General features: G+C 40.1%; 1 protein-coding gene across 2 annotated transcripts in view; it reads left to right on the plus strand.

The window, feature by feature from the left end:
- Positions 1–24254, plus strand: part of PARM1 (prostate androgen-regulated mucin-like protein 1) — a 134018-nt gene that overhangs the window by 64990 nt on the left and 44774 nt on the right. For both annotated transcript variants that reach the window (XM_060187860.1, XM_060187861.1), the window contains exon 2: positions 21130–21897. In XM_060187860.1, the coding sequence (XP_060043843.1) occupies positions 21130–21897 (768 nt within the window). The remainder of the gene's footprint in view (positions 1–21129; positions 21898–24254) is intronic.

Below are 24254 nucleotides of genomic sequence, written 5' to 3' on the forward strand. Positions count from 1 at the left end.
TATCTATTGAGCATTTACTTTGTACCAGGTATTGTGTGTTTTCTACATAGTCTATCATATATATAGCAGGTAGTGGAAAACCTGACCAATAGTGAGTGCTTTGATCTCCAAAAGCATTTCTTGTTTATTTAACAGGAATTCTGGAGACAGGCATCCCAGATCTGACTTGGCAAGATCAGTGGGATAAATAAGGAGAAAGTTTCTTTCTCTTTCATCTTCCTCAGTGCACTGATGTTTAATCTGTGGCTTCATAAAATGGCTGCCACTGTGCCAGGTGTCACCTTTGAACCATAGAAAAGAAAGTAGGATAAAGGGTAGGCACCAAGAAATTTTCTTGTTCTTATACGTTCCTTTTATAAGGAAGCAAAAGATTTCCAGCAATCCCTTAGTCTGTTGCCTCTCATATGCCTATTACCTCTCATCTACCTCACTGCACAAAACTGGGATTCATGGACACCTCTAGCTGCAAAGGAGGCCAGGAAAGAAACAATTAGTTTTTATTAGACATTAGAGGAAGTCAAGAAGGAATAGAGAATGGCTGTTGGATTAGTCAAGCGTCAGCATCTACCATATGAGGATTGGTTTTTATTTAATCCTTACAACAACTCTGAGTACAGGTAATCCCTAGTTGGCAGTTGAGAAGATAAACAGTAATTAAGAGATGTGTTCATGGTTATGTAGCTAGTAAGTGTTTGGCTTATAGCTGGCAGTTACTTATATAGAAAGATGATTGAGATAGGTTGTTGACATAGATAATTATCAGAGTCTGAAGCCAGCCTTGGTGGCAGGTAGGTGGGTTGTGCACACACACGCACACGCACCAAGTATATGTGAAGCTAGATCCCTGAAATCTTTTCTAATTTTAATCAAATTTTCAAGCAAATCAAATTTTGATTAACCCTATGAAATGAACTGCTCTGTACCCAGAAAAATGTGTAGTTTTACATCATATAATTCTATTTTCAGAGGACATAAAAACCAAAAAGGAAACATGCTGGCACATGTGGGTGAGGAACTTTAGCATCAAATGGAGACAGGAAGAAGAATGAGCCCACCAGACTCAGGAGTCACTGGTCTTTTCTGAAAGCCTCTGCTATCCTCTCCCACATCAGAGGAAACTTCCTCTGAGTGATTCCACAATGCACTACAGTCAGTCGTGTCTGGTCCATGGGTGACAAGTATTAGACATCACTGATCAAACAGAAAAACAACAGCTGATTGATTGTATTTCACCAGCATTATCCCATGACTAGTCAGACTGGTACTAAGCCGCTGATGAGAAGCCTGATGCATTCCTGAATGCTACAGGATTCTCCAGAGAACTGTCCTCCTAAAGGCATATTGCCAAAGAACTGACCACCAACAGCGTGTAGAGTAAGGAGTCATGCTCACTACACTCAGTTATGATGGAAACAGAGCAGAGGAAGAGGTGAACAGGAACATTTCAGCTGGGAAAGCAGTGGTGGGACAGCATCAAGGCTGTCTCAACCATCTAAACAAGTCTGTCTAAAAAAAAATATCTCTTCTGAAGGAAGAAGTTCAGAATCATAGCAGGCTGCTATTATGGCCTTTCTTTTGTATTTTGTTTAAGTTACAGTGATTTTAAACATTAAATAGGTTTCAGGTTCACAACATCATAAATTGGCATCTGTACTTACTTCATCATGATCACCACCAAAAGTCTGGTTTCCATCCACTGTATCAGGAGTAGACAGTAAATTGGTTATGCAAAGAGACTCTCATGCCTGAGGCTACCAAGTTTCAGGTTCAGTCTCCTGCACCATCATAAACCAGAGCTGAGCACTGCTGTGTTAGGGGAAAAAAAAAATCCATGCACTGTAGAATTGATTTCCTCTTTACCCATTTTACCCACCTCTATACACTCCAGATTGGTAACCACCAATATGTTCTTTGCATCTAAGAGCTTTCTTTCTTCCTTTCTTTCTTCCTTTCTTTCCTCTTTTCTAGTCCACAGATGAGTGAAATCATTTATATTTGCCTTTTTCCTTCTGATTTATGTCATTTTACATGATACCCTCAAAGTTCATCATGCTATAAAAAAGAGAAGAGAGAAAGAAAGAAAGACAGAGAGAAAGTGAAAGGAAAAAATCTATCTTTTCCTTTAGTAGCTGGGTAGAAGTCTACTGTAGACTTGTTGAATTTCTGATAGTTTCCACTCTGAGTCTGAGTCAGTCCTGCCTGACCCCTGGGTGACAGTGTTGGACTTCACTGATAAAACAGCAATAAAGCAGTTCTACAAATTGTTGAGACTCTTTAGGTGGTTGGTTCCATGGCAGTGTGCCTTTGGAAAGATAAGAACTCCTGGTTATTAGAAACATCTTTATTGTGATTGGTGCCTGTAAGAGGTGGGGTGTAAGGGAAGATATGTCACCCCTGTGCCAGGCAGGGGACCTTTTTTTTTCTCCAGGGTTATTGTTGGGGCTCAGTGCCTACATTACAAATCCACTGCTCCTTGTGGCTGTTTTTTCCCTTTTGTTGCCCTTGTTGTTGATCATTGTTGTTGTTGTGATTGTTGTTATTGCTGTCGTTGTTCAATAGGACAGAGAGAAATTAAGAGAAGATAGGAAGACAGAGAGGAGGAGAGGAAGACACCTGCAGATCTGCTTCACTGCTTGTGAAGCGACCCCACTGCAGATGGGAAGGCGAGGGATCGGACCAGGATCCTTGCGATGCTTGCGTGATCCTTGCACTTTGCACTATGTGCGTTTAACCCGCCGGCTGCCACCGATAGGTCCCCGGGACCATTGTTTTTTTGCAAATACCTTCACACAAAGACTTTTTTTTTTCTTTTTGCTACCATGAATTTTTTTTTTTCCAGTAACTGAATACACAGGGGAGAAACAGGCAGTTGAAATGAATCCTCAGGCCAGAGATTACCAGCAATCAGTTGAGTGAGTGTAGGGAGGAGAAAATTCCAGCCTGGGTTGACAGTAGTAACCAGAGGAGTGGCTGCTTTGGTTTAAGCTTGGCCACCACAAGTCACGCAAGGTGCGATGTGCATTCCTTTCTGCTCCCACTCAGGAATTTTAAAGAATGCTGAAAATCCTACCAGAAAGGTGAGGCCTTGGGGGAAGAGGGGCCAGCACCCCAAAGTTGTCTGAGAAACATGTCCTGATTAGCCTCCATCTTGGTAGCAGTGTTTCAGGCCCACTTTGACCTGCATTGCCCTTGCAGATCCCTAGCGGGTCTCCTGGCAGTGGCCTTCCTAGTCTTTTCTCCCAGAGGCAAATTGCCATGGTGCTGAACCCAGCTCAGCTCAGAACAAGGATGCATGGCATCTACACTCAGTTGAACTGGAGACAAAGTGCCAGAAGAAATCAATGGAGCAAAGTAGGCTGCAGATATCTTTGTAAAATTTTTTATTTTAATTTCTTTATTGGATGATTAATGTTTTACAGTTGACAGTAAATACAATAGTTTGTAGATGCATAACATTTCCCAGTTTTCCACATAACAATACAACCCCCACTAGGTCCTCCTCTGCCATCATGTTCCAGGACCTGAACCCTCCCCCAACCGACCCCAGAGTCATTTACTTTGGCCTAATACGTTAAGACCATTTTTATTTCTAATATCAATACTGTAATAGTTTAATTATTTTTTGACTTTTTATATGAGTTAAACCTATATAAACCTAACATAGTGCCTTTAGAATCTCACATCATTGGCATTTTCACTCCTGAGACTGACCATAGTACCCCCAAATTAAAGATAATGAGTTTTGAGGGCCATTTGGCTAACAAAGATAGAGACTGCTTCTGGGGAAACAAAAGATTATATATTTTTTCACAAGAAGTGCTACATTCTCATAAATGCTGTTCTCTCATTAGCATTCACAGCATCAACAGGGAGCCTTGTGAGATCATTAGTCCTGGTTTTGTGGATGGAGAAATCGAGTAATATGCCAGGTCTTCAGGTTCTGATGTAGTGGCTACATGGCAGGAGCTCTTTTTCTCTTTTGGACTACAGTTGTATCTCATTTTCATAAACAAAGCACTCAAGAGAATATGACTTTTTTTTTCCAGCTCGAACAAGCATCTCCTTAAACACAGTTTGATAACTTTAGGGCATATATTTCTGTCTAGCATATGATAACTTTCAAATACCATATGGTTGGACCAGACTCCAATGAGTAACAGCTTTTTAGATGTTAGATGAACCTTCTGGAGTGTGGCGTGCCCTAAACAGCCCCAATCAAAGATAAGACAACATGGGGAGTTTGTGGAGGTGTGAACTCTAAACAGTGATTCTGCTCAACCTAAAGAACACTGAGACCTTGTTTAATTATTAAAATATATCCACCATCTTAAAATTGTGTTTTGGTCTCTTTTAAACTTGAAAAAATTTAGTCCATCCAGTGTAACATGAAAAGGATGGTTTTGTTTGGGCCAGCTGATTGAGCAGGGTTGCACAAGCAGCTGACTGGTCTGTAAGTCCCTGCAGTCTCTTTGTGGAAACAAGCCTAGAGGTGCATTTAAAAATTCATATTAGCTGGTAGTTTTGAGAAATGTTCAGATGAATCAAAGGAAAGACCTGTTGCTCTTGTCATGGCCTAGCATTGATATCTTTCAGAGGGTAGAAAAATCCTTGCCTTTACTGAGTGATTATTTGCTGGGTCACCCAGCCTTTTCTGGTCCAGGCACATAATATAAACTGCAGTCCCTTTGTCAGGACTCTCAGCCTTCTTGACCTCAGTGAACAGTCGAAGTTTCATCTTCAGCACAGGGAAAAGCAGTTCACATCTCCTTCCCCAACTGACCCCCAACCCCCAGTCTTCAAAGGGGAGCGATAGTGTTCACTTGACCTCCTGGGAAGTTCAAGGTGTGAGTGCATAGATAACCCTTAGAAATGACACAGTCTTCTGGCTTTCAGCAGCTGTGGGCCCTGTGCCAGGCAGGCCCAGCCTGAGCCACTCAGCCCACTGACTTGGCAGCAACAGCGTTTTGATCAAGTTTCACCAAATTTTCCAAAGCTTGGTCACATGTTTTCTCAGGTATTTCACAGTCAAGGTCAGGAAAGGACATGCTGGGGGTAGGTAGGAAGGACCAGGTGAGTAACACAGGTAACTAGTCTGCCTGAGACCCTGGCTCTGGTCCAGGTTGCTGCTCATGTAACTAGGAAAAAGCAAGAGTTCAGAGCATCCATTGTTCATCTGCTACCAGTGTCACAGACAGTGTTTTTGAGACCAGTTCAAGAGGAGAGAAGCTAAGTGCAGAGTGCACTCTACTCTTGAGCATACCAAAACTCCTCTCAGCACTAGGTGAATTTGCCCGCCTGTCTCAGTCATCTGTTACCCCCCCTTCCTCCCCCTCCTTTGAAATCCAAATATAGTTCTTTCATGTATCAGAGACATAAACTATCCTTAAGTCTCCTCCTACGAACAATATACAGGGAAACTAATCATTTTCTTTTTATTTACTTAGTTTTTTTGTTTGTTTGTTATAAGCAGAGCATTATGTAGGTCTGGCTTATGGTGGTCCTGGGAGTTGAGCCTGGGAACTAGGAGCATCAGGCATGAAAGTCTTATATAACCACTGTGCTACCTCCCTGGTCAGAAACCAGTCATTTTTTTTTTTAATATTTATTTTATTTATTTATTCCCTTTTGTTGCCCTTATTGTTTTATTGTTGTAGTTATTATTGTTGTTGTCATTGTTGGATAGGACAGAGAGAAATGGAGAGAGGAGGGGAAGACAGAGAGGAGGAGAGAAAGACAGACACCTGCAGACCTGCTTCACCGCCTGTGAAGCGACTCCCCTGCAGGTGGGGAGCCGGGGTTCGAACCGGGATCCTTATGCCGGTCCTTGTGCTTTGCGCCACCTGTGCTTAACCCGCTGCGCTACAGCCCGACTCCCAAAACCAGTCATTTTCTATCCAACTTAGAATTTTCTTTTCTTCTAAGAGGAATCTGTCTACTACTCTTATAACATAGAAGTTTTATAGCCTGATGAACGGAGAAAATACCATGTGTAATCTTATAAAGAGGAGTTTATGAATAAGTTGGCCTTTATACACATAGAGCTCTAGGAGATTTTCTTCCTGAGTTAACCCATTTTCAGCCCTGTCACTGCCCAGCTGGGACACAACCTATGTAGTAGTGTCATCTCTGCTTTGAATTGATGCTCAATCATGTCAAATTGAGAAATTAGTGGGTTCAGTTTCTTCATTCTATTGATTCTGCTACTTTCTCAAGGTAATACTAGAGCTAATTCTTTTCTTGAGAATATCAATTGAAAGCAGACAAGTTTAGAATATTAGGAGATTTTATTGAAGAACTAAACTGAGGAATCAAGCCCAGGATGAACTATACCCCAGGAACAGTCTTCATATTGTCTGAGAAGACTGATCCACAGACTGGGTACTAATATAGCCATTTTACTATTATTTGTAAGTGAGAGACAGTTACTGTTAATGTCCAAGGAATTCTACAGTGTAGCAGCAGTGAGGCAACAGGTGTCATGGCTCAATGCTAACCATACACTGAGGCAAGTAAGCAAGGTAATTTTTTTCCACCTACCCTGTTTACTCATTCTGCTAAGAACTGGAGTCAGATGGGAGCCAGGTGTTATATACATTGTCCTTCGTGTACCCATTAGAAAAAATATATTTTATTTGTTTATTAATGAGACAGAGAAAAACAGAAACAGAGAAAACAGAACCAGGGATCAAATTTGGGACCATATGCTTGAGAGTCAACTCTTTATCCATTGTACTACCTCCGCGACCACATCCTTTGCACACTCTTGATGGTTGATGAATATCCTTTTCCAGATGCCCCTGGCATTGTAGAATCAGGAAGTTTAGGATCCTATCTTCCTCTTAGTCAGACCAGACCAACTGAGTTCTGACTATTGCCTCACAAATACATCCAAAAAGATGGTATGTGCAAGCTGATTTCTTTGCCAATTTATAACCCCTTTAGCAAGAGGATCATGACTCTGCTTCAGGTGGGAAGGTCTGTGAAGCATTACAGTACTTTAATTTTTGCTGCTCAGTCTCACAGAGCCTCCTCCTTGCTTAGTCACTCTTTGGGAATGGTTGCTATAGTACTTTTGTGGACCTTACTGATACTGTGTCATAGGGTAGTGGTAATACTACCTCTATTTGAATTCCAGATGTTGGCCTAAGAGTAAGATTTTCCTTTCTTTTTTTTTTTCCAGCTATGACTCTATCATCTTCTCAGATTGTAAAAATAAACTTGTTTTGCTTGCACCAACCCTTGCCTCTTGAAATAGTTGGTTGCTCAAGTGCCAACCATAAAACCATGGCATTCAGTAACAAAACTGAATTGTTCAAATAGATATAAATGTATATTTTGTCAGAATTAAATACTGTATATGGACAGAATCAGAACTAGAACCCCACCACTGCCAACACACTGTGACCTAGTCTCAATAAGACAAAGAAAGAGGGTCTGGTCTCAGCGGTCTGGTGGACTTCAGTGATTTTATTGAATCACTAAGACCCAATCAGAAAATCAGGATGTTGAGTTCCTTGTAAAACTTTGAGAGAAGTCACTTAGTAACCTCTATAGGACATTCTCTAAAACTTCTCCAGAGGAACTTTATGTTTTATTGTTATTTGTTCCTCCTCATACCACTAGTTTCATGGCTGCAAAAATCTTTGACCATCTAGCTAAGCAAAACACAATTCATAAGCACATTCTTTACTACTAAATACTAAACAGGTAATATTCATGAAGGAGAGTGAGATTGGTGGGTAACACGATAGAGTTTCTTTTTTATGTTATTTCTTTCTCTAGACTAAAGACAGAAAGCAATTGCGAAGGAAGGAAGAGAGAGAGGGGGAGAGAGAGAGAGACACTTGTAACACTGCTTTACCACTTGTGGGCTTCTCTTCTGCAGATGGTCCTTGTTTGTGCACTGTAGCACGTGCACTGTACTGGGTGCACCATTGCCCCACCTGACAAGACAGAGTTGCTAGTGTTTGCTCATCTAATCCTACTCACTTACAGTTTGACATTACATTGAAAATACAAGTCCTACATATGAAAAGTCAGAAATGATATTTCCTCAGACTGTCTCAATAGTTTTGAATGTTGAAACCTCAGTCCCTAATGTTATAGCATTTGGAGATGCGCTTAGGGACAATAGATTTAGATGAAGTCATCAGTGTGGGACCCTCATGATGGAAATAGTGCCTTTATGAGAAGATGCAAAAAGCCTCTCTCCCCACTCCTTCCTTCCTTCCTTCCTTCCTTCCTTCCTTCCTTCCTTCCTTCCTTCCTTCCTTCCTTCCTCCCTTCTCTTTTTTTCCATCCTAACATATGAGGAAAGGCTATGTGAAGACACAGCTGGGAGGTAGCCACCTACAAGTCAAGGACAGAGCTCTTATCAGAAACTGAATTGAGTCATAACTTGTTCAGACTTGTAGTCTCCAAATCATGAGAAGTAAATTTCTCCTGTTAAAGTTATTCAATCTGTGGTATTTTATTCTGGCACCCTCAGCAGATTAGAACAGTGAGCATTAATTTTCATTCATAAAGAAGATTCAGTTTTGTGCAATCAATGATATGGACAGTACCAGCAAACTAGTTTTTTCTTTTTTAATTTTTATTTATAAAAAGGAAACACTGACAAAAACCATAGGATAAGAGGGGTACAATTCCACACAGTTTCCACCACCAGAACTCCATATACTGTCCAATCCCCTGATAGCTTTCCTATTCTTTATCTCTCTGGGAGTATGGACCCAGGGTCATTATGGGGTGCAGAAGGTGGAAGGTCTGGCTTCTGTAATTGCCTCCCTGCTGAACATGGGCATTGACAGGTTGATCCATACTCCCAGCCTGTCTCTTTCTTTCCCTAGTGGGGCAGGGTTCTGGGGAAGCAGGGCTCCAGGACACATTGATGTAGTCATCTGCCCAGGGCAGTCTAATTGGCATCATGTTAGCATCTGGAACCTGGTAGCTGAAAAAAAAAAAGAGTTAATATATAAAGCCAAACAAGTTGTAGGCTAGTCATGAACCTAAAGGCTGGAAAAGTTCATATGAAGAGTTGGAGGGGGTCCCTTTTGTAGATAGTTAGTAGTCCTCTTTTAGTTATATTCCAAAGAGCCCATGACTATACTATTTTTTTTCCTGAGCCTGACATCTGATATGCAGGTGGATCTAAGTTATTGTCTGGGGAGATGATATCATGGCTGGAAAAAGGACCAGAAAGCTGGATCAGGGAAGAGAGTAGCTCCCAAATATGGGAAAGGTATATAAATATTGTTGTCTGTAAACCTCATTGATTTGATCTGATCTGGGGCCCATATTCAGCTTAGGAGCCTATGTGACCTTTGTATCCCTATAGATCTGAGCTTACATTCTGTGGTCATGAGTAGGAATATTCCATGCTGCCCGAAATTCAGGACTCATCTTCCTCAGATGGAGCATAGAGTATGTTATCCATCCTCCCTTCAGAGGATGGAACATTCTCTACCATCATTGACCCATGTTCTATGGATCCTATGGGGGCCCACAACAGGATCAGTTTTGTTGTTCCTGATAAAGCCAGAGCGTATCAGTGCTCTATTTAAAAAAAAAATAAAAAGAAGTATATTAGGGAGCCTGACTATGGTGCAACCAGTAAAGCTCTTTTTTTTTTTTTAGGAGCATTTTTTTTTATTTAAGAAAGGATTAATTAACAAAACCATAGAATAGGAGGGGTACAACTCCACACAGTTCCCACCACCCAATCCCCAGATCCCACCCCCTCCCCTGATAGCTTTCCCATTCTCTATCCCTCTGGGAGCATGGACTCAGGGTCATTGTGGGTTGCAGAAGGTAGAAGGTCTGGCTTCTGTAACTGCTTCCCTGCTGAACATGGGCGTTGACTGGTCGGTCCATACTCCCAGTCTGCCTCTCTCTTTCCCTAGTAGGGTGGGTCTCTGGAGAAGCAGAGCTCCAGGACACATTGGTGGGGTCTTCAGTCCAGGGAAGCCTGGCTGGCATCCTGATGACATCTGGAACCTGATGACTGAAAAGAGAGTTAACATACGAAGCCAAACAAATTGTTGAGCAATCATGGACCCAAAGCTTGGAATAGTGGAGAGGAAGTGTTAGGGAGGTACTCACTGCAGACTCGAGTGTACTTCTGCTTTCAGGTATATATTTTGCAGTAGTTTACGGATACATGTGAACATATGCTCTCTCTTACAGAAACTGGTGTATATCTAGGTTTTTGGGACTTTGTTAGAAAGTGAACCACCTGAGATGAAATTAGAGTATACTATGAAAGGAAAGGTCTCACCCGAGTAATGAAGCTGAAGGGTAGTCATTCCAATGTGAAGTCTCTGGACACAGTCTGAAGTGAAGCATGTTGAGGTGGCAATTGTTGTGTTGGTTAGGTTGTGATCAGCAGATGCAATATTATTTGATATGGATTGGGAGAGGCATACGGGAAAGTGAGCCCTATCCAAGGGTTCCAGGACTGGGGGAAGTAGAGGCTCTCTAGTGGAGATGTGAGGTTCCTGCTGTCTTAGGGTTCAAAAAGACAATCAATAGTTAATGTTATCATCACATTATTTGGTAATTGGGTTAACTTTGAAAAGTCCTTTTGTTAGGGTTTGCTGTACAGTACCCCAGTGTCTTGTGTATAGCTGTGCTATTGGTTGCTTCTGATCTACTTGGTCTAGGCTTTTGAGAGAGTCTGCATATCAATTACACAGCCTATATATTAAAAAGATTCAGTTTATGTTTTGAAAAACTTCGAGACATACAATTAATTTTCCCCCTCTCATATTAATCAGTGATTTATATGACTACATTTTACTAGGAGTGTATATAAACACCATTCCCACCACAAAAGACTGTGACCCATCCCTCCTACCCACTCCCACCCCCCACTGGCCCAGGAAGCTGCATGTCTACCCCTCACCACAGGGTTTTTACTTTGGTGCCCTACTTACAATTTGGTCAGGTTCTGCTTTTAGTTTCCCTTTCAGATCTTCTTACTCAACTTCTGTTGATGAGTGGGATCATCCCATACTCATCTTTATCTTTCTGACTTAGCTCACTTAACATAATTCCTTCTAGCTCTGTCCAAGATGGGTCAGAGAAGGTGGGTTCATTGCTGCATAGTATTCCATTGTGTATATATACCACAGCTTTCTCAGCCATTCATCTGTTGTTGGGCACCTGGGTTGCTTCCAGGTTTTAGCTATTATGAATTGTGCTGCTATGAACATAGGAGTACACACCTCTTTTTGGTTGGGTGTTATGGAGTCCTTGGGGTATAACCCCAGGAGAGGAATTACTGGATCATATGGAAGGTCCATGTCTAGCCTTCTGAGAGTTTTCCAGACTGCTCTCCACAGAGGCTGTACCAGTTTACATTCCCACCAGCAATGTAAAAGGGTTCCTCTGTCCCCACAACCTCTCCAGCATTTGTTGCTGCTGTCCTTTTTGATGTATGCCATTCTTACAGGAGGGAGGTGGTATCTTAGTGTTGTCTTAATTTGCATTTCTCTGACAATCAGTGACCTAGAGCAGTTTTTCATGTTTGTTAGCCTTTTGGATCTCCTCTGTAGTGAATGTTTTGTTCATATCCTCTGCCCATTTTTGGATGAGGTCATTTACTTTTTTGGTGCTAAGTTTACTGAGCTCTTTATATATTTTGGTGATTAGTTTCTTGTCTGATGTATGGCATGTGAAGATCTTCTCCCATTCTGTGAGGGGTCTCTTTGTTTGTGTGATAGTTTCTTTGGCTGTGCAGAAGCTTTTCAATTTGATGTAGTCCCATTGGTTTGTTTCTGCTTTAGTCTTCCTTGCAATTGGGTTTGATTCATCAAAGATGTCCTTGAGGTGTAGGGGGGAAAGTGTTTTACCAATGTTTTCCTCTAAGTATTTGATTGTTTCTGGTCTGACATCTAGGTCTTTGATCCATTTGGAGTTGATTTTTGTTTCTGGTGAGATAAAGTGGTTCAATTTCATTCTTCTGCATGTTACAATCCAGTTTTCCCAGCACCATTGATTGAAGAGAGCCTCCTTTTTCCATTTAATCCTTTGGGCCCCCTTATCAAAGATTAGATGTCCATAGGTGTGGGGATTTATTTCTGGGCTTTCAATTCTGTTCCACTACTCTGTGTGCCTATTTTTGTTCTACTACCATGCAGTTTTGATGATGATGGCTTTATAATATAGTTTAAGGTCTGGGACTATGATGCCTCCATTTCTGTTTCTTTTCCTCGAGATGGTTTTGGCAATTATAGGTGTTTTCAGGTTCCAGATAAATGATTGTAGTGTTTGTTCTATTCTCTTAAAGAAGCTTGGTGGGACTTTCATGAGTATTGCATTAAATTTGTATCTGGATCTGGGGAGAATATTCATTTTAATGATATTTATTCTTCCAATCCATGAGCATGGGATATCTTTCCATTTATTGGTATCAGTTTCTATTTCCTTGAGTAGTGACTCATAGTTTTCAGCATACAAGTCTTTCACTTCTTTGGTCAACTTCATTCCTAGGTATTTGATTGATTTTGCTGAAACAGTAAATGGGAGTGATTTCTGGATGTCTTCTTCTTCAGATTTAGTGTTTGCATAAAGAAATGCCACTGATTTTTGTACATTTATTTTGTAGACTGATACCTTGCTATATTGCCTAATAACTTCCATTAGTTTTCTGCTGGATTCTTTAGGTTTTTCTATGTATACTATCATATAATCTGCAAATAGTGAGAGCTTGACTTCTTCCCTTCCAATCTGTATCCCTTTGATTTCTTTCTCTTGCCTGATTGCTATGGCAAGAACTTCCAATACTATGTTGAAGAGTAACGATGACAGTGGACAGCCCTGTCTAGTCCCCAATCAGAGGGGGAATGCTTTCAGCTTCTGTCCATTGAGTATGATGTTGGCTGTAGGTTTGCTATATATAGACTCCACTATCTTGAGGAATTTCCCATCTATTCCCATTTTTTGTAGAGTTTTGAGCATTAATGGGTGTTGGATTTTGTCAAAGACTTTCTCTGCATCTATTGAGATAATCATGTGGTTTTTGGCTTTGCTTTTATTGATGTGGTGAATGAGATTGATTGACTTACGGATGTTGACCCAGCCTTGCATTCCTGGAATGAATCCCACTTGGTCGTGATGAACAATCTTTTTGATATGTTGCTGTATCCGGTTGGCCAAGATCTTGTTTAATATTTTGGCATCTATGTTCATCAGCGATATTGGTCTGTAGTTTTCCTTTTTTGTTCTGTCCCTATCAGCTTTTGGTATCAGGGTGATGCTGGCTTCATAGAAGGTGTAAGGGAGTATTCCTGTTTCTTCAATCTTATGGAAAAGCTTAAGAAGTATGGGTACTAACTGTTTCCTAAAAGTTTTGTAGAATTCATTTGTGAAGCCATCTGGTCCAGGACTTTCGTTGTTGGGGAGATTCTTAATAACGGTTTCAATTTCTTTGTCTGTGATTGGTGCATTTAGATTTTGTCGTTCTTCTTGGTGCAGTTTTGGAAGGGCATATGCTTCTAGGAATTGTTCCATTTCTTCCCGATTCTCTTGCTTGGTGGCGTATAGTTCTTTATAGAAGTTTCGCAAGATTCTCTGGATTTTTGTGGTGTCAGTTGTGATATCTCCTCCATCGTTTACAATTCTATTAATTTGAGTCTTCTCTCTTTTTTGTTTGGTGAGTCTGGCTAGGGCTTTGTCAATTTTGTTTAATCTTTCAAAGAACCAACATTTGGCTTCATTGATCTTTTGTATGGTTCTTTTATTTTCGATGTTGAGTATTTCTGCTCTAACTTTAGTGATTTCTGTCCTTCTGGTTGCTATAGGGTTCCTTTGTTCCTCTTCCTCTAAGTCCTTGAGGTGTGCAGTAAGGTCATTCATTTGAGCTTCTTCTTGGTGTTTAGTATGTGATTCTACGGCTATAAGTTTCCCTCTCAGTACTGCTTTAGCTGTGTCCCAAATATTTTGATAGGTTGTGTCTTCATTTTCATTTGTTTCCAGGAACATTTGAATTTCCTGCTTGAGTGAATCTCTGACCCAGTGGTTCTTAAGGAGTATGTGTTTAGTTTCCAAATTCTGTGACTTTTAATACTTTTCTGTTTGTTGTTAAATGTTAGTTTTACTCCACTCTGGTCTGATAAGATACATGGGATGATTTCAATGTTCTTGAATTTATTGATGCTGTCTTTGTGGCCTGACATGTGGTCTGTCCTTGAGTATGTGTTATGTGAATTTGAAAAGTAGGTGTCTTCAAGTTTTTTGGGGTGAAGGACTCTGAAAATGTCCAAGAGGTCTAGTCTGTCAATCTCTTCATTCAATTCTCCTTTATTTTTGTTGGTTCTCTGCTTTGTTGATCTGTCTAAGTGTGAGAGTGGGGTATTGAAATCTCCCACTATTATTGTATTACTATTGATGTATTTTTGAAATTCTTTCATTAAGTGCTTGACGTATTTAGATGGTCCCTCATTGGGTACATAGATGTTAATAATTGTTAAGTCTTCTTGGCTGATTGATCCTCTAATCATTATGTAATGTCCTTGCCTATTTTATTACTTTATTTAATTTAAAATCTATTGTGTCTGAGATGAGAATGGCTGTTCCTGCCCTTTTTTGTGGTCCGTTAGCCTGTATGATAGTTTTCCATCCTTTCACTTTAAGTCTGTGTTTATCTTGTTGTGACAGATGGGATTCTTGCAAGCAGCATATGGTTGGGTTATGTTTTCTGATCCATCCCCCCACTCTGTGCCTTTTGATGGGTGAGTTTAAGCCATTGACATTTATTGATATTATGGATTTAATGTATTGTAGTGCCATTGTTCAAAAAAAATTTTTTTGTTTGCTCTGATATATTGCAAGTTTTATAGTGATGTTCTTGTTTATAAGAGGTCTTTTAGAACCTCTTTCAGGGCCAGTTTGGTGATGGTTGCCTCCTTTAACTGTTGTTTGTCCAAGAAGGTTTTGATATACACATAAGAAGGTTTTGATACACACATAGAGAGTCCACTCTGAGTCAGATTTCTTCCTCAAAATAATTCACAAATTCAGAAACGCACAGAAGAAGGAAGAAGTTTATGACAAGATAAAAAAGAAAAAGAAAAAAGAGACAAGAGAGAGAAAAGATAAGAAAAAGAGCTGTAATTAAAGAGCAGTGAAAGGAGAGGTTTTTTTATTACTTTATTTTTAATTTAATTTAATTTAATTTTTTTAATTATCTTGGAGGAGGAGGGAGGGGAGAGTCTGTAGAGGAGGTAGGAGTAACGAGACAAGTTCCTCCAACAATAGATAAGATGCCCACTACCCTAGCAATGAAAGATACCAAAGAGTATCAACCTAAAGGGGGGGGAGATATATGCCTTTATATAATGTTAATAATAAAATAGAGCAGGGTAAAAAAAAAAAAAAAACCCTGTCCCAGATTACCTGAAACCTTGTGTTCAGAGGCAGCTGATTGTTAAGAAAGAGAAAAAAAAAAAAAAAAAAAAACCTCAGTACTAGACAAGGATAGCTGAAATAGACAGTTATGAAAATCTACTACCCACTGTATATTCTAGGGGTAGCTAAAGGATGAAGGGAAGTTGAGCAGAGATACTCGTAGTGAGAGTCTACTCTGAGTCTCAGAATTCTTCCCCAAAATAATTCCCATATGTGTATCAGTGAATTCAAAAAAGCACACTGTTTGGTGGTGTGGGGGATGGGGCCTGTGGCTTTGGAAGCTGTAGGATTAAGGAAGAAAGGATGACAAGAATGAGAAAAATAAAAAAAAAAGAGAGAAAGAGAAAAAAGAAAAAGATAAGAAAAAGAACAGTCATAAAAGAGCGGTGAAAGGAAAGAGTTTTTTTATTTATTTATTTTTAATTATTTAATTAGCTATGCGGGGTGGGGTGTGGTGGGATGGGTTGGCTACTTAGAAAGAAAAAAGGCCAGAGGTTTCAGAAGGGTATAGACTTAGAATGAATGATACTCCCTGGTAGGACAGGAATCTTGGTGAAGAAAGAAGGTCAGCAGGGGAGCCTGCTAGGAGCTCGTCCCCAGGGACTGGTTATGGGGGGGGGGAATGGGGAGGGGGTGTGCTTAATAATTTTAAAAGAAAAAAATTTTTTCCCTTTTTTTCTACTCTTATTTTTTAACCCAAATTAAGTTATAGTCACCTCCTTGGTGTCACCGCTAGGACCCCTTATTGACTGGCCTACTAAAGGCAGAAAATCCTACCGTTTCCAGAAGATGTGGTCAGAGCTCAAGCCACTAGCAGCTTCTCAGTCCGCCATCTTCCGGGAACCGCAAAGCTCTTTTGTTAACAGGCCTTGGGTTCAAAACCCCAGTCCCCACCTGCTGAAGGAAACTTCATAAGCAGTGAAGTAGTACTGCAGGTTTCTCTCTCTTCCTTTCTATCTCATCCTTCCCTTTAAATTTCTGTCTCTATCCAAACTAAGTAAATTTAAAAAACCTTAAGAAAAATTTTAAAGGATCTATTACAAAAAGTATACAGGTCAAAATTAAAAAAGAGACAGGGTGATTCCAGCAACCAAAACAATTCCTGGAGAATGTCATTTCAGCACTATAATGATTTCCATAGCACAACTTTTATGTGTAGTAGGAATAACAGACAATGTGAAGGTCACCCTGAACATCATATACCTTAAAGGAGTCTGTGTGCTCTTGTCCTTTCAGAACTAACTTAAATGTCACCTTTCCTTGTGGCTTTTGTAAATGTCATTTGATATTTGTATCTTTTTATGTTCTATGTTCCCCATACAGGACATATTTGTCCTTTTTCATACATTTTAAAAGATATATATATATATTTTTTTTAAACTAGAGCACTGCTCAGCTTTAGCTTATGGAAGTGTTGGGGACTAAGCTGGGAACTTCAGAGCCTAGGCATGAAATTCTTTTTGCATAACTAATATGCTATTTTCCTGGTCTATACTTTTCTCAGGGTTCCTACTGCAATATACTTTTACTTCCAAAAGTCTCTTCAAGTGTCCTTTCTATCATGCTATGTAGTGACCTAGAAAAAAAACATAGATATAAAAAATATTCAGTATAAGCTTGAATTATTAGTGTGCTTTTTGTATATGATTCACTTTTTATTTGTCTCAAGCTGTCAGGTATACTGTTAGACTGAGTGAAGCTCATTCTGCCTCCATTTGCCCATCTGTTATATGATACTATGAACCAGCTAGTAAGTAAACTTTTGTCATTTTTGGCTTAGGCCTCAGAGGCTACAGTGAGTTAGAGAAGCTACCAGGATGCAAAAACCAGTTAAATATGAAGATACAGTGTTTTAATATTTATTCTAGCTGTTGGCTTGCTCAAGTGTCAAAGATCTCTTGATGTGTATTCATCCTGAAATCATTGACATTTCTCAACTGCCAGAAGCCTTCCACAGCCCAGTTTGAGAGGTCTGCTATCCCTGTATAAGGAGGATAACTCTCTGTAGTGAATGGTCTTTGCCAGCTACCTTTAAATAAAAGAAAATTGGTTATTTTGATAACAATTCAAATGTTAAATTGAGCTCGATAACAAGAACTACTTTTTAAAGGCAAGTTTTATAGCACTGCTTTCCATTAGCAACTACATCTTATGTGGAGCAGAGTAAAAGAGTAAGCAGTTTTGTTGCAAATGCCCGAAGGCCTCACTTTGCATCGTTCCCCTCTTAGTACATGCTGGAACCCAGCCTATGCTTTATTCCTTAAGAAGTTTGATCATGTTTGGCTATTAATGATAAGCTAGAAAACCTCTACATAATATATAAAGTTAGGTAGTTAAAGGCTTGCCCGAACATCAGGCATAGATTTTCATCAGAGTAAAACAACATAGAGTGAAATTGACTTCTGTAAGTAAGGTTCCTACCCTCTTAAAGCATCAGGTAAGGAGTCACCCAGAGGCAACAGTGATAAATGTGGCCCCATTAGGTGATATGCAGCAGAGAGTACAGAGTTACTGGAGTATTTTTAGTATGTGCTTAAGCTAATATGTTTGTTTTCCTTCTTGTTTCCTTTCCTCTTTGTTCCTAACCTTCTTGTCCATTTCTCCACAAGTACTTAAGTGAATATTCATTGTAACCAAGGAACTATCCTAGGCTTGAGGAAAACAGCAATGAATGAGACCAGGTCTCTGAATCCTCATGAACCAGCTAGTAAAGATATATAAATATATATATTTCAAGAATCAATACTCTATTGTATTAAAAACCTGAGGAATGGATTTGGCTAGCTATTCCTCAAACAAGCAAAATTACTATACGGTTCACCATTTCCAATTATGGGCTCATACCTACCCCCCGCCATGAAAGCAGGTTCTCAAATTAATACAGATACACTCAGATTCATAACATTATTCAGGATAAAAACAACATATTAAGTCCTTTGGCTCCTAAATGGAAAAGCAGAATGACTTATCTGCATACAGTGAAATGGTATTCCACTTTTTTTTAAAGGAAGTTCTGACAAGTGCTACACAATGGATGAGCCTTGAAGACTTGTTAAGTGAAATAACCTAATCACATGAAATACATGAAACAATCAAATTCATGGAGACATAAAATAGAATAGTGGTGTCCAGAGACTAGAAAGAGAGGTTGAAGCATCATTAGTTAACAGTTAAGGAATTTCCATTTGGAAAGATGAAAATGTTCTGGATGTAGATGGTGATGATTGAATAGCAATGTGTATATACTTAGTACCACTGAGTTCTACACCATAAAATAATGTGGTAAGTGCTGTGTATATTTTAACCATTAAAACATTTTGAATTAAAAAATAAACAAGTTGGGTAGGAAAAATTTTAGTTAGGTTTGGGAAGGCTCCCTGTGGAAGAGGCAACATTTAAGTACAGCTCAACTAAGAAAGAGAAGAACATGAAATGACAAAAGGAAGTAGTTTTGAGATATTGTTCTATGTGCAAAAGAACACTGTCATTAAATTTTGATCTTTTCAAGAATATGATATGTTTATAACTTTAAAGCATCATGCTGGTTGCTTTGAGTAGAATAATCACAAAAGGGAAAAACCTAAACCCTAGAAAACCAGTGAAGAGACTATGGCAGATTCAGTGACTGGCAACTCAAATGATGTTGAGGTAATTGGTGAAGAGGCAAAAAGTGGTCGGGTTGGGATACATTTCATGATCTATCATTGGATGTGCTGTGGACTGTGAGGGGAAAAACATGCACCAATAATGATGTTCTTTACTGTGCAACTGAGTAAATGAGATTGCCATCCAGTGAGATGGAAATGATGGGGAGAAAGGAGCTAGTTGTGTTAAGAAAATAGAAAGGGCGGAGCCAGGCGGTGGCACACCTGGTTAAGCACACACATTACAGTGCTCAAGGATCCGGGTTCAAGCCCCTGGTCCCCACCTGCAGGGGGTAAGCTTCACAAGTGGTGAAGCAGGTCTGCAGGTGTCTCTCTGTCTCTCTTCCACACTATTTCCCCCTCCTCTCACAGTTTCTCTCTGTTTCTATTTAAAATGAATAAAGATAAAAAAATTTAAAAAAGAAAATAGCAAGGGCTTGAGAAAGCAGTCAAAAGATGTTTTACATAAAAAGTTAAATTTTAAGCCCAGTATCTAGTAAAGTGTTTGTACATTGAAACCAGTGAATGAAATGAAATGAAATGAAATGGATAAATGGAAAGTGGGGAAAAGAAAGCAATATTAATTATGAATCTTGCAAAATAGTATGATCATAATTAGAATTGGGAAGAACTGGATTTCAGTACCAGAAAATATTTCAAGTCTCAGAATCCTCCTCTCTCAGCTTTTTTTCTCCATGCCTTTTTTACCCATCACACATGGGGGGAACTGGTGGAGCAGCCCTTCAGCTATCCATATACATTTCTTTTTTTTTTTTTTTAAGATTTTATTTATTTATTAATGAGAAACCTAGGAAGAGAGAGAAAGAGCCAGACATCACTCTGGCACATGCGCTGCCGGGGACTGAACCCAGGACCTCATGCTTGAGAGTCCGCTGCTCCATCCACTGCGCCACCTCTCGGACCACACATTTCTATAGAGACAAACAGTTTCCCCAGATGATTGTTTTATTTTGTTTACCGGAACACTGCTTAGTTCTGGCTTATGGAAGTATGCAAGATTGAATCTGGGACCTGAGGTTTTTATTTATTTTTAAACTTTATTTATTTTACTTGATAGAACAGAGAGAAATAGAGAGGGACAGGGGCCTGAGAAGGAGAAAGAGAAAAAGACACCTGCAGCACTACTTCATCACTTATGAAGCTTTCTTCCTGCAGGTGAGGACCTGGGACTTGATACCAGGTCATTGTGCATAGTAATACTCTTTTTGTATAACCATTATACCTCCCCCCAAGGGCCAGGTTTTAAGCAAGCAAGAAATCGAGTGATTTTTTTTCTGCATACTGGCAGGATGTGTGTGGACTGATCTACTAATTGCACTTACTGAGCCTTTGGGCTGCTTTCAACTGATAGTCACAAAGGGATTCCTAGTAATTAGTGGGAAGAAAATTTTTTTTAATTTTTTAAAAATTCATTTATACCCTTTTGTTGCCCTTGTTGTTTTATTGTAGTTATTATTGTTGTTGTTATTGATGTCGTCGTTGTTGGATAGGACAGAGAGAAATGGAGAGAAGAGAAGAAGACAGTGGGGGAGAGAAAGATAGACACCTGCAGACCTGCTTCACCACCTGTGAAGTGACTCCCCTGCAGGTGGGGAGCCGGGGCTTGAACCGGGATCCTTACACCGCAGGTCCTTGAACTTTGCTCCACGTGCGCTTAACCCATTGCACTACCGTCCCACTCCCCAGAAAATGGGCTACACTTTGCAAAAGTGAGAAAGACCTATAAAAATGTCAAACAGCCTTGCCTCTCTCTTTTTCACACATTAACCATTTCTTTTTTTTTTCCCCCTGTTGTTGCCCTTAACACTGTTGTTTAACACTGTTGTGGTTATTGATGTCGTTGTTGTTGGATAGGACAGAGATATGGAGAGAGGAGGGGAAGACAGAAAGGGGGAGATAAAGACATCTGCAGACCTGTTTCACCGCCTGTGAAGCGACTCCCCTGCAGGTGGGGAGCTGGGGGCTCGAACTGAAATCCTTTGCTAAGTGCGCTTAACAGGCTGTGCCACTGCCTGACTTCCCTGAATTAACCATTTCTGTGCTGGCTCTTTCACAGGCCTGAGAGTCCAAAGCATGCCCACCACAGCTTCCAAGCCAGTTTCTCTCCCAACAAAAATCACCTCACCCACGGCCATCTGGATCAACTCCTCACAAAGCCTTTCTGCTGCCTCCAACAAAAGCTTCCCCAGCAACTCTATCCTTCCAGTCACTGCAACAGCCCAGACCTCTCCAGTCTTCACTAATGTCTCGAAAGAGCCCAAAGAAGAGATCACCAGCACAGTCTTGAACTGGAATGTTACAAGAACAAACCCCTCACCAACAAACAGTGGAGTCCATGTAACAGCCACGTCCTTCATGGAACTCACCTCAAGCCTTCCCAATGCCAGTGTGCCAGCTACCACCAAATCTTCCACACTCACCTCTCCTCAGGCCCTGGTCTCATCACCCTCATCTCTTTCAACCACACCACCAGAGGTGGCTTCTGCCTCTGTCAGCACCAACCACAGCTCTTCCACTGAGGCCAACACCAAGCCCACAGCAACTCCAACCATGTCCAAAGCCCCAGCTACATTCAAGGCTCCGACCACATCCAAGGCCGCAACAGAGGAACACAGCTCTGGCCACACACCCTTTACACATGCCACCACAGAGCCAGTGCCCACTGTGACAGTGCCCCAAACAACAGCCCAGACAACCCAAACAATAGCCCAGACAACCCAAACAACGCTGTCAGTCGTGGTTACCTGTGGGAAAATCGGTGTGGAGGTCACCAGCACCTCCCCTGGGGTGATCATGCAGGAAGTGGAACATGCTCTCAGTTCAGGTGAGGCTCATATAGAACACTTTTGACTATGCTACAGCTCAGATAGCCAAGCACAGTTGGTTTAGGTTGGGTTTGAGAGTGCATTGCCTTAGCTGAGTGATGAGTCGTGAATTTCTGCAAACATGTATACTTTATTTTCAGTTGCATCATAATTTCTACACATCTCATAAATTGGAGCCTATTTTGTGATTTGTCTTCACATATGTCCCGAAGAACATAAGCAAGTGAGACTATAAGCAAGAGGATTAACAGTGTGGCTCTCTGTTCAGTTAACTCTAGGTTTTAATTTTTATTCTTGACTTTGAGTGAGTTGCTTCCTCTCTGTGCCTATATTTTCTCTCATATGAAAATAAAAAAGATATAAAATAGGCTTTATAGAGAACTTACTGTTGTTGTGGCGATTAGATGAGGTGACAAATAAAACTTAGAGAATTAGTGCAGAGAAATGTCAATTTTTTTATGCTACTCAGAGTATTAATGAAGTTTTTACTTCTTAGAAACCAATCAACAAAAGTTGGATGTAGAGATGAAGGGAAATTGCTTCTTTATAGTCAGCCATGCATTTCTTGGAGAAGACAATGGATTTTCCAGGATGTGGCATTTGTTTTATTCATCCAACAACCCTGTGAATTTAACATTATTTTTATCCTGATTTTGCAATCTTGGAGATTATGGTGCTAAAAGATTTAGAATTTTTTCTAAGAGTCATCTTAAATATTTGACATTAACATGAAGACTGTAAACATTAGGATAGTGGGCAGGGAAAGGTGTCAGAGGGAGCCTTTGAACCTTAATTGAGAAAAATGAGGTAAGAATATCCAGATTGTGAAGTAGGGGTGGGGGTGGGGGGAATTTTCCTGGTGTCCTGACAGGGTTGTGTACCAAAAGGGTGATAGATATTTGGTATAGAGCCAGATACAACAGGCTGGGATTGAAGACTATCTGTGATTAAGGTGACATCTTTTAACAAAGCATTAAAAAACAGTCACTCTCTCGGGAAGTGGAGGTGGGGAACAGTAGAGCTAAGATTTAAAAGGTGCAACTCCTCTTATTAGAGAAGAAAGTCTCAAAGGATTGCAAATTCTTATTTCAAAGGCTCAGTTTATTTTATTTTACTTTTTTATTGTCTTTATTTGTTTATTGGATAGAGACAGCCAGAAACCAAGAGGGAAAAGGTAGATGCAAAGAGAGAGAGAGAAAGAGAGAGAGAGAGAGGAGCCTGCAGCACTGCTTCACCACTTGCAGAGGTTTCGCCCTGCAGATGGCAACCAGGGGCTTGAACCCAGGCCCTTGCACATTGTAACGTGTGCTCAACCAGGTGTGCCACCACCCGCCCCCCCAAAGGCCTAGTTTATCAGTGAGAGTTCCAACAAGAGATATCCAAGCAAACTGAGATAAAGAAATTTATTACAAAGGTATGGCTAGAACATAGGAGAACACAAGGAGCCTTATTAGTAGAGCTGTTTGTTATAAGTCATACCTAGAAGGGGAGATGGCTAACCAAACCTTGATAGGAATATTCTTTTTTTTATTTGAAAGCCATCTTTTCTAAATTTTAATATTTTTATGCATGCAAACATGTGGGAGTTAATTGTTAAAACATTTAACTCTAATACAGAAAAACATAAAAGAAACCAAAGAAGAAAATTAAAAAATAAAAAACTTCTGATCAAAAAACCAGACCTAGAAAATGTCAGTATTTTGCTTTAGAATTTTTAAAAAAATTTTTATTTGTAAAAAGGAAACACTGACAAAAACCATAGGATAAGGAGGGTACAACTCCACACAATTCCCACCACCAGAATCCATATCCCATCCCTCAGGGAATCACCTTGAAAGGAACAGTGACTCTTAACAGAGAAACAGGGAAAGGTGTCAGAGGGAGCCTTTGAACCTTAATTGAGAAAAATGAGGTAAGAATATCCAGACTGTGAAGTAGGGGTGGAGGTGGGGGGAATTTTCCTGGTGTCCTGACAGGGTTGTGTACCAAAAGGGTGATAGATATTTGGTATAGAGCCAGATACAACAGGCTGGGATTGAAGACTATCTGTGATTAAGGTTAATTAATTTCTTAATTTCTCTCAATCCTACCAAATAAATAAATAAAATTTTATGAATTTTAAAACTAAGGAAGTCTATAACTCTTTGAAGTCAGAGCAAAAATGTACTCAACATGCTCTGAAACCAAACAGCTCTACTACCACCTTCTTTTGCTGTCTCCCACAAACACTTTTGCATGTTTCTGGAACATTCCAAGGAAACTCTTCCCTCAGGGACCCTTGCATTGACCCTTCCCTCTACTTGAAACATTTTCTTGCCAGTTCTTTGATGGCTTGCTCCTTTTGCTATCTCCTCAG

The sequence above is a fragment of the Erinaceus europaeus genome, chromosome 3 (genome assembly GCF_950295315.1).
Source record: "Erinaceus europaeus chromosome 3, mEriEur2.1, whole genome shotgun sequence".
NCBI lineage: Eukaryota > Metazoa > Chordata > Mammalia > Eulipotyphla > Erinaceidae > Erinaceus > Erinaceus europaeus.